Source organism: Mustela lutreola, chromosome 10 (genome assembly GCF_030435805.1).
Source record: "Mustela lutreola isolate mMusLut2 chromosome 10, mMusLut2.pri, whole genome shotgun sequence".
NCBI lineage: Eukaryota > Metazoa > Chordata > Mammalia > Carnivora > Mustelidae > Mustela > Mustela lutreola.
In genome coordinates this window covers 33,061,437-33,072,341 of record NC_081299.1, presented here as the reverse complement: position 1 = coordinate 33,072,341, position 10,905 = coordinate 33,061,437, and the positions used below count along the sequence as shown (strand labels likewise).

General features: G+C 54.8%; 1 protein-coding gene across 1 annotated transcript in view; it reads left to right on the top strand.

Moving 5' to 3' along the window:
• Nucleotides 1–1,858: 1,858 nt before the first annotated feature.
• The window catches only part of SLC2A1 (solute carrier family 2 member 1), a 28,760-nt gene continuing 19,713 nt past the window's right edge, over nucleotides 1,859–10,905 (top strand). Inside the window, exon 1 of the mRNA XM_059136473.1 lies at nucleotides 1,859–2,138. Within this exon, the coding sequence (XP_058992456.1) occupies nucleotides 2,121–2,138 (18 nt within the window). The 5' untranslated portion in view covers nucleotides 1,859–2,120. The remainder of the gene's footprint in view (nucleotides 2,139–10,905) is intronic.

Below are 10,905 nucleotides of genomic sequence, written 5' to 3'. Positions count from 1 at the left end.
ACCTTGAGCCGGGAAGTGACCAAACCAAAAAGGTACTTAAGGAAAGACTGCATGCTTTGGCAGGAAACAGGCATGTAGGCTACTCATCTGATCGTTCATTACTGCCTGCCTTCACGCTTTCCGCATGTGTCTCCACCACAGATGCCATCCTCCATCTGGGGGCAGACAGACAGGACCAGCAGCGCATGAAGAAAACACCGAAGGGGAAGATTCTGTCTTGGGAGACTCTGGGACACTTTCTGGAAGCCCCACTGCAGAGGTACTCTGTGCCATCAGAAGCACTGAGGCGGGACTGGAGGGAGTCAGGCAGAGGTAACAACCCGAGCAAAGGCCAAGAGATGAAGAAACTGCGGGTGGCAGAGGTGAGGCCCAGAGCTTGTAAACTAAGCGAGGGCCTATAGCCTCTCGGGCAGCATCAGCCGTAGGAGCCCAAGGGTGTCCATCAGGACTAGAGGAGGTGAGACCAGAGGAGTGGAGGCACAGCAAACAGCAGGGAGGAAGGGAGGGAGGATGAAGTAGGTGGTAGAGAGAGTGAAAGCAGCAGGAATTGGTGGCCTCTGGTATGTGGGGCACAGGAGGAAGCCCCAGGCTTTGCAGGCTGAGCCGCAGGGAGACCATAGGAACAGAAGCTGCAGGCAGAGATATTCTGGGAAGGGGCCTGCTTCTCGTTCTGTGGACTGCTCCATGCCCAGCTAGGGTGCCCCCTTAGCAGCACTGGACACACAGCCCGGACAGAGGAGTCCAGGCATCACGTGGTCAGCTCAGCCTCCTCCTTTCCAGCCAAAGTAACCCCTCCTTGTCCCTTTCCACAGGGAAAGGGACACTTGGCCTCACCTCAGGACTGTGCACTGGTGGGGGGGGGGGTGTCTTTCCCTTCGCTGTCTTAAGAAAGACACCGGTTTAGAAGAGGAAATAAGGCTGAAATGATACCACTGCCCCTAAAAAAGGACTCGCTGTGTGTCAGCAGGTGCTGAGTACTTCATGGACTTATCTGGAAATTATATCTCTCACGACAGCACATGAGCCTGGAGGTGGTATTCATTCCGCTTTACCCGTAGTAAGGCGGAGGCTCAGAGGCCAGCGCGTCGCCTAGACTCGTGCTCGGACTGGTATACAACAGAGCTGGCTCCAAACCCAAGGACTCCTGTGTTCTTGCCGTTCATATTTTTCACACTCACCTGTCGCCACAGGTTCACATGTACGGTCAGGAGTAGAGGAGAGTTCACAAAGGTGATAGGAAAGCCCAGAGAAGAGGTGGGTATGGATTTTCCGGCAGCGGGCCCAGACTGTGCTAAAAGCAAGGCTTGGCTTGCAAGCAGGAATGTCGGGGGTGGAGGTGGGTTAGGAGAAAATCTCCCAAGGAGACCTCCTGTAGTTTGTAGTCACTGTAGTCACAAATACTCCAGTACCACTTCCCACGAAGCAGACGCTGTTCTAAACACTTCATAAATTTTCACTAACTTACTCTTCATAACAAACCTATGAGATGGTACTATTATTATCTTTAGTTTGCCGAAGTTATCCAGTGGCGCAGTGAGGACTCCAGAGTCCTCGCTCTAAAGCGCTATCCTACGCCGGTCCCAATTCGCTGTACAGCTCCACCATTTTGCTAGAGGTCGCTGAGGCTCAGAGAGGTGTGCACACTGGCTTAGCGTCACACAGCGAGCGCGCTTCCCCGGACTCGGGGCACAGGCAGCGGGGAGAGAGAGACCCCTCAGCCTGAGCGCAGAGCCGGCAGGGTGCCCTCCAGCCCCCCTCCCCCGAACCCCCTCCCCGCCGAGCCCCGCCCCGGACGTGCCCCAGGCCCCGCCCTCAAGCTCTGCCCATACGACCCCCCCGACACACACCGCATCGCCAGCCAATGGCTGGGGTCCTATAAACTCTACCGCCGCGGGCTCAAGGCGAGAAGCTAGAGGTAGCCCGGGCTAGCGCGGAGCTCGTGGGCCGCGGGGCTTGGGAGCGAGCTCGCCAGGGAGCAGGAGGCCAAAGGACCGAAGTCAGAGTCGCAGTCGGAGTCTCCGAAGCGGAGCAGGAGCCCGAGCCGGAGCGCGCCGCGCCGCCAGTCCGCCCGTCCCCGCCCGCGCACCCGGCGCTGCCAGAGCCTCCGGCGCAGCGCGGCCATGGAGCCCAGCAGCAAGGTGAGTCGCGCGCCCGCCGGCCCTCCCCGCCCGGAACAAAGGCGCGGACTCCTCCGACCCTCCGCCGGCTCGAGCTCCCTCGCCGCCCCGCCGCGCTGTGCGCCCGGGGCGGGCGCCGCGCCTCTCTGAGCCTCCCTCGGCGCCGGCCTGTAGCGCCGCGCTCTGGCAAGGCTGGGGGCGCGGGTGTGGATGGGCTCGGGATGTGGCGAGCGCAAGGGCGCCGCGTGCGTAGTTGGCGCCCGCACCGGTATCTGGCTTCCTTCCGGGGGTGCCGCGCCGTCCACGCGGCCCGGCGGGGCTGGGGCACCCAGGGCCCAGGCGCTGCACGTCGCTCACGCTCTCCCCGGCGGAGGCCCCGCGCCGACTCCTCCCGGGGCGGGGGAGGGGGCTCGAGCGCGGCGCCCATTGGCTGAGCGGGCCGAGCCCCCGGCCCGGCCCCGGCCTCGGCGCGCGGAGGCGGCGGCGCGCGGAGGCGGCGGGACCCGCCCCCACTCGGCGGGCTCCGAGCCGCTGCGCGCTTCTCCCGGGGGCAGCACTACGCGCGCGGCCTGCTGTTTGGCGCTAGACGCGGCCTCCCGCGGTCTCCCGCGGCAGGGCTCCGAGGCTCCGAGGCGTAGGGCACTTGTTTCAGGCGGGGGCTCCAACTCCAGGATGCCCGGCTCCGGGGCGGAGACGGAAAGCCGGCCTCTGAGGCCCTTCTTGCCTCGTAGTGCAGGCCCCAAAGCTTTGCCAAGTACCGGGGAGAGGTGCTCCGAGATGGCACGTTCCCTGCTGGGGCGGGGCTGGGCCGAGGGAGCTCCCGGGGGGCCGCCGCCGCGAGCCCGGGGCCGGTGGGGGGTGGGCCGGGCCGGGAAGGAGCCCCAAGCCAGAGCAGATCTGGAGGGGAGCGCACGCCGGGGTCCGGGTCCTGGGGTCCGGGGGACACTCCGTGCTCTAGATGTGGCCTCTTCCCCTGGGGACAAACAACTGCCCAGATAGGGATCTCTTTCTTCGTCTCGTAGAGAGACTCGTCCTGCAGGGGATCTTTGTGACTTCCAGAACGGTTCCTTTTCAACAAATATTTGTCGATCCCCTCCTGTGTGCAGGGCATTGTTTCTTTCTTACCCTCCCTTTCCCCTCGCGACGAATATTTTAAAGTGACTTTTTTCTTTGAAGCGCTCCCTCCCCGAATTTTCCCAGCTCTTTGGCAGGGGAGGCACAAGGGTTCCCCCCCCCCTCCTTTTTAAAACGTGGAATGAGGGGATAGGACTGAACTCCGTCTGCACTGCCCTTCCTTTGGGCCGTGGAGATGTCCAGTGGGACTGAACGGGGTCTTGTCTGGCCATAGTGGCGCCTGCCCGACGTCTGGCTGTCCTCGGTCCTTACATACCTGTTGAATCCACGGAACTTGTATCACCCACGCTTGCCCTTGGGCTTTAGGTGAGACCCTGAGCCGCAAACCCAGCAGTCAGCCGTCAGCCATCAGTCGCTGTCCTGGCATGTGGATATGACAAAACAAAAATAAATCAAGTGATTTTGGCGAGTGGGAAGGCCTTGAGACCTTTGCTGTTTTATCTCGATGCTCTGACAGCCCACTTCACCTCTCTGGGCCTCAGTTTCTCTGTAAAAGAGAATCACCTTTTCCCCCCCCCTTTTTCTTTTTCCTTTTTACTTCTTCAAAAGTAAGAACTGTCCTGTTGGGAAATGCCACTGTGTTACTGACCCTCGTAGGTCTGGAGCTCAGAGACGAGCGGTAACTTTTGCAAAATCACACAGCTAGTCAGTGGTGGAGCTGGATTTGAACCCAGGCCAATCCAAAAGGGCTTTCAGTCTCCGCTGACCTCTTTCACCACACCCTTTCTTGAATTTTGGGCCAACGGGAGATTTTGCCTAAACTCAAAGGCTGTCCTTATACGTAGGAGCTGGTTCTAAATGCTGTAGCCAGTGGGTGTTTTCATGCAATACCTTCCAGACTTAGGACTGTCTGCCCATCAGTAAATTACTTTGGAGCACCTCCTTCTCAGTGGTTTATCTATATTTACAAATTCATGTGTATACAGTCTTATGCTAGTAGATTTTATGCCTGCTAACGTAGAAATTTAAAAAGACACAGATAATAGTTAACGGTTAAAAATTTGTTTCATTTTTGCGAAACCCTCTCTGGGTCATTAGTATACATTCTAGAATAAAGCCTTACCTTTTGGAGACTGCTGATTTGATCAGTAAGCACAGCCCTTTTGTGCATGATGTTAGACTAAGGCCTGGAGAGGGTTTGTCCATTGCCTGAGGTCTTTCAGTCAGGTGTGTCTGACTCTGAAATTCTTTCTCTCCTTTTAAAAAAAAAAAAAGGAATCTCAACACCAAGATCAAGAGTTGTACGTTCTACCAACTGAGCCAGCCAGGTGCCCCTGATGTTTTTTTCTGCTGTGTTCCCCTTCATCTCTTAGGCACTGAGAATAGACCCAAACGATTTTGCTGTATTCTGTCTGTCCTTTGCACATTGGTGTCCTCTCTATGCATTGTGCTGAGTTTAACTGAGTAGGAAGTGGGAGACAGGTTGAATGCCTCCCCTCTCAGCCAGAGGTTCACTCATGCCCCCTCCTGGGCAGTTGGCTAGGTGATCCCTGAGCCCCGCGCTAGGACCTCTCACCCATTACGAAGAATTCCTGGCTAGTCCCTTGTGGCGCCTGGGGCCTCTCCTGGGCCTCTGCCTTCTCTGTCTTCCAGATAAAGGAGAAATCAGAGATCTGCAGGGCTCCTCAGCCCCTCAGTGGTATGAAGAGCATAGACTTTTTTAATTTTAAAGTCCTGTGTATGTGGTTTTGAATTCCAGTTTAGTTCAGTTGCCTCGTCGGCAGGGTGATGTCATTTTCATTATTAGAGTCTAAGATTTTAGAAAGAACGTTTCTTTCCCCATAGAGGTTCCATAAATGTTCCTTGCTTCCCTGGACTCCTGAGATCCATTGCACTTACCTGGGTCTCAGGTGACTGTACCTGGGTTGTGGCCTCCATCCAGAAGTTTGACATTCTGACAGTGGGAGCTTTTGCCGGGAATCTTCCCGGGCAATGAGTGTCGGTCGGTTGAGTCAATCATTAAAGATCCCACCGGCCAGTTCTTCTGTAGCAGGGGTTTGTTGGGAAGCCAGTTTGGGGGACTGGCACCTGGGTGGGAGTGTGGGGCCCAGAGCTGGGTCAGCTAATGTCGCTGCCCTGCCCTCCCCTCTGAGGGAGATACGGGCCGCAGTGACATCACTGCCCAATGAAAAATGACTTTCCCAAGGTCACACACCGAACCTCCTACTGCAGAACATGCTTCCAGGCTCTCTGGGATGGCCTAAGAGCATCAGGGAAAGAGCCGGAAGGAACTTTCCAGTGCACAGCCCAGCCCTCCATTTGACAGATGGGGGAAACTGGGGCCCATGAAGGAAAGACATTTGTCTAAGAAAAGGCTGTCACAAAGAATTGGAGATATTCCTGAGTAGTTAAAGAAAAAAAAAAAAGGATTTTTTTCCCTGGCCCTGCCCAGTGTGCGCCCCTCCACTCACCCCAGAGCAATAGGAATTCTATCCTCCAGGACCTCCAAGCTCCTTCTGGTGCAGTCAGAGTCAAAAAGTGGGATTAGACATAACTCGACAACCGAAATCCTTCTGTGAATGCAAGCAAAACATGTCCTCAGGAAAGTATGACCTTGGGCAAGTGACTCTCTTCAGAGCCATGGAGCTGGAAACCTGCTACCCCATAGCCGGTATGATGAGACTGGCCCTGTTCCCCAACTCAAGGTGGTGGCTGTTTAGGTGGGAAGACCCTTTGCATGGCCATTTTGGGTGCACAGACAGTGTAAACATCTCCATTGGGATCCTTGTCCCACGCTGAGCCTGTTGGGGACCCAGCCCTGCTTGCCACAGTACTGGGTCAGTCCCAAATCCCCCATAATCAGCTTGTGACTTCAGGGAGCTCAGCTCTACCCAGTGCCTCCTGGTCACGGGGTGTCAGGGCCTAGAGTGCCTCCCTGGCTCTGAGGGTACAAGGCATCCAGTTCCCCCTCCCCCGGGGCTGGCAGAGCTGGGGAGGCCTAGAACAAAGGGGGAAGTGTGCAACATTGGCTTGGGACCTGCAGCCTCACCCTTCCCCCGCCTTACTCCTGGGCGCACAGGTGACAAAGCCACTCAGTTCGGTAACTGGCCTCCCCCGGATGGTGGAGGCTGAGAAGGCTCCTGGTTGGCCTCGTGGCCTCACAGAGAGGCTGTGATCAGGCTGGCAGGCCCAGGCCTGGTCACCAAAACAAACCTCTGATTGTTACCTCCCTCCATGGGAGGGGCAGAGCGGAGCCGGAGGCTCTGCCGTCCAGCCACCAGGCTAGGGAGGCAGTAACTAAAGCATAAACCGTGGGGTTTTATAGGAACTGAGCCAGGCGCCCAGGCCTTGAACTCAGGGCACGATCAGGGCTCGGTTCACCCTCTCTAAGACCTCGGCACCCACCCCTTGCTGGCTTTGGCTTCTTCAGGGCCTCGGCACCCTGGAAGGGGAGAGACCTCTTGCCAGATCCAGCTTACGGAACCTTCGGCCACTGAGGCCTCTGCTGGACAGGACGTGTCCCCAGACTGCCTGTCCCAGAGCTGGCCTCCCACTGGTATGTGCGAGCCGGCAGGAAAGGGAGCGGACTGAAACAGCTCTGCCATTTGACCTCAGGGAAGCCACACCTTCTGTTGGAACCTGTTTCCTCAACTGCGGTGGGGATAATATCTACTTCTCTGGGTCAGGTCATAGATTCTTTGAAAATGACAGAAACAGAGAGGCGTCTGGGTGGCTCAGTCAGTTAAGCATCTGCCTTCGGGCACAGGTCATGATCCCAGGGCTCTGGGATCGAGCCCCACATCTGATGGAGAGTCTGCTTCTCCCTCTGCCATTTCCCCAGCGTGTGTTTTTTTCTCTCTCTCTCTGTCAAATAAGTTAACAAAATCTTAGGAAAAAAATACAGAAATGATGGAGTCAATGATAGAGAAGCATACAAGGAAAAAGAGTAAACATCTTCTCCTGGTTGTAATGGTTTGTTTGGTGTTTCTCCTCACAGACGACTTTTTGGGCACGTGTGTTTGCATGCCTGTAAGTGGATCACACTTTCTACATAGTTCTGTGTGCCCTGCATAGCCCCTTCTGTTTGCCCACCATCCCTGAGACGTCAGTATCTACAGATGTTTTTGCTCTGCCCATACATGCAAGTATCATCTCTACAAGTTCATTTTCTCCCGCTTCCTTCCACAAAATGTACATCTGACACCTTGTTTTTCCGCTTGCTTTTTTCCTTAACAGTCGGTCCTGGCACGCACTTCCTATCAAGGACATACAGATGTGTTGCGTTCTTTCCAGCAGCTGCATAATATTCCATTATAGGCGTGTCCCACCATTACGAAGCTTTGGCACCCGCATCACTTTCCTTCTTCATATCATGTGCCACCTGATGTAGTTGAGGTTTTATTTTCTGCCCTCCCACCCCTAACTGAAATACCAAGTTTCAAGGAGGCAGGGGGTTGGTTTGGTTTAGTGCTGAATGCACATTGGCTAGAATAGCTTTGGGAACAAGAATTCCGGAGTAACGGCTTATTAGGAAAGCTCTCTTCTGGAGAAAAAGAGGTCTGGTCTGGAGGGAGTGGGCTTTCTCGGGTCAACCTAGTAGGGGGAGCTGGGACTTAAACTTGTCCACGGACAGGGACCTCTGCATATTCTCAAGGTCTGACCCAGTGAATTTCATCAGGGTTGAATTGGTGCCCATCTCACCCTTTGGATGGGTATCGGCTTTTCCAGATGGCTGGTACACAGCCCCGGGAGCGACGTAGGTTTTGTTTTAGGACAGATACCTTTGGGTTGTTTAGAGAGGATGATTTGGTTTTACCTGGAAGGCTTTGAAAATCCTGTGCACATGGTCTAGGTTTGCACAGAGCAGTTCTCTTTCTCTTTCTCTCTCTATCTCTCTCTCTTTTTTTTTTAAAGGTTTTATGTATGTGAGAGAGAACACAAGCAGAGGGAGAGGGAGAAAGCAGGCTCCCTGCCCCTCACCCTGGGAGCAGGGACCCTGATGGGGGGAGTAGACCCCAGGGACCCCAAGATCATGACCGTGGCCTGAGCTGAAGGCAGACGCTTAACTGACTGAGCCACCCAGGCTCCCCAACACAGAGCAGTTCCAAGGACCTAGGGCTTCCAGCAGGAGCTGACAAACTTTTTCTGCTCTGTGATGCCCTTGGGTCATTGTCGTGCAGAAGCAGCTGTAAACAATCTATAAATGAATGAGTGTGACTGTGTTCCAGTAATATGTTTATTTGTGGTTACTGAAATTGGAGTTTGATATCATTTTTATGTGTCACAAAATATTAGTCATTTTTTTTTTCTTTTCCAGCCACTTACAAATGGAAGCTCCGTTCTTAGCTGGCAGGCTGGGTTTGGCCAACAGACCCTAGTTTGCCAACCTTGGCTTAGAGCAAGATCCAGTCAAGTGGCCAGAGGTTTCTGAGCTTTGGCCTGGGCTGTCCTGGCACAGACTGGGCAAGGCCCCAAAAGTCGCTAGAATAGAAGTTGACCTACATAGAAAGTACCAGGTAGGAACCTTGTTTCCTTCAGGGCCGGTGCCCGGAAGCAAGGGGGAGGACATGAGCAGGAAGGGCATGGGATTTGGCCTCAGAGACCTCCTGCTGGAGGCATCACAGAGGCCGGGGACCTTCTGGTTATCTGCTTTCCCCTCTCACAACACCCCCTTTTCTCATCTGTGAGGTGGGACAGCCTCTCTCCCATAGCGTATCCACGGTAGCTGAATTGGGGTGCACTAGCAGCTGCTGGCATGGGGCCGGGTGCCTTGCTGGGGCGGTGGGTGCTGATAAAGGCAGCAGCTCCCTCCTCTCCTCTCTGCTTGCAAGACTAAAGGAGTGCCTTCTGCCCCCAGGGCCACTGCGGGGTGCAGGGGAGGCCCAGCCATGCATGCAGAAGTCCTGACCTCACTGGAAAGCCCGAGGGGATGGCCTCCAGAGGAGTTGCCTGAGGTCACCAGCAGGTTAGGCTTTGGAAGGGGGACCCATCCCTCTTCTTTTTGAAAAGAGTTGGCAGGATAGAAGGGGCCAGAGGGTAAATTTCTAGTCAAGGAATCCAAAGAACTCAAGGCCCAGCCCTGGCTTTTGTTTGCTGAGGATCCTGGGAGTCTGCCCTCTGACCTTAGGCTCCCCATCTGTCACAGGAGACTGTGAATAGCAATTCTGCAGTTAGGGGGGCCTCTTTCTATTTTAATGCCCAGAATTTTGTTCAAATGCAATCTTGGGGGGAAATATAAAATAAAATAAAAATAAAAACAAATAATAAATAAAAATTTATTATTTTTATAAATAAAAAAGGGGAGCTGTTATGGATTTCATACTCCCCTGCCTCACCCCCTCCTGTCCTCCTTAGAACTTGGGGACCCAGCTGCTGGAAAGACTATGTCCTGTGCTTCCGCGCCTGTCAGGAAACCGCTCGAGGAGCTGTGGGAGGAGGATGGGATGGGAGCAGCGTCTGGATCCAGCCAGCACGGGACCCTGCTCCTGCAGGGAAAGCCCTCCCTCTGCCAATATTGACTAAGGGCCTGCTGCCGGCCAAGCCCAGGGCTGGAGCACGGTGCTGAGGAAGGCACCTGGGCAAGGGTCAAAAGGCCACAGTGCTTAGCAAGTTACACAGCATGGCCAGTGTGCCATCTGGCATCCCAGTGTGTGGGAGGAGAAGTCCCCAGGCTGACCCTGCATCAGGACCCTTACATTGGGATAGGGCTGATGGGGGTGGGGGTGTGAGGTCCTCCTCTTTGCTGGTCCCTGAGCCTGGGCATGTGCTGAACTGAGAGGCCTGTAGCACTCCTAGGAGAGCCCAAATTTGAACTTGAGGTCTTTCCTCTCAAGTCCCAGGCCGTGGGAGTTACTGTTAGCCTGTTCATGCCTCTCAGAGCTGATGTTCCAGTGCCCACCTGGGGTTTGATAAATGGCCGAGGTAAAATCTGTAAGGATGAGCACTTTTCTGGCCAAATAAATACCCTGAAAGGAAAATTCGGAAGTGGTTACGAATGAATGATCTGTACTGTGCCCAACCCTGGGCGCGCTCTGGCTGCAGAGCTGGGTAAGATTCAGGCCCCATTCTTGGAGGGAGTTCCCAGACTGGTGGGTGAATTGCAGGGGACGCAACTAGGGCAACACCCTGTGAGAGGGCAGGTTCTTAAGGTAGCCTCAGCCGCAGGGTAGTCCCAGATGGGTGACCAGGGTGGGCTCCTGGGGGTCACAGATTCTAGATTCCAGATTCCACATTACGCTTCCAACTCCTAAAGAAGGCTTCACAAGGGGCGCCTGGGTGGCTCAGTGGGTTAAGCCGCTGCCTTCGGCTCAGGTCATGATCTCAGGGTCCTGGGATCGAGCCCCACGTCGGGCTCTCTGCTCAGCAGGGATCCTGCTTCCTCCTCTCTCTCTCTCTCTCTCTCTCTCTCTCTCTTTCTGCCTGCCTCTCTGCCTACTTGTGATCTCTCTCTGTCAAATAAATAAATAAATAAATAAATAAAATAAATAAAAAAAAAAAAAAAAAAAAAAAAAGAAGGCTTCACAAGAAAGCCACAGCTGTGGGTTTGTTCCCCTTCTCCAAGTCGCCACCAAGTAGTTCGTCAGCCTGACCCCTAAATTAAAGGTGTGGAATGAATGGATTTCATTGTGGCACCTAGATGAGCCACAGAGCAGGTGGGGGCAGGTGGTGCTGTGGTGGCCCAATGGAGAGTGGCTTCCCATGCTTCCCGGGTGCA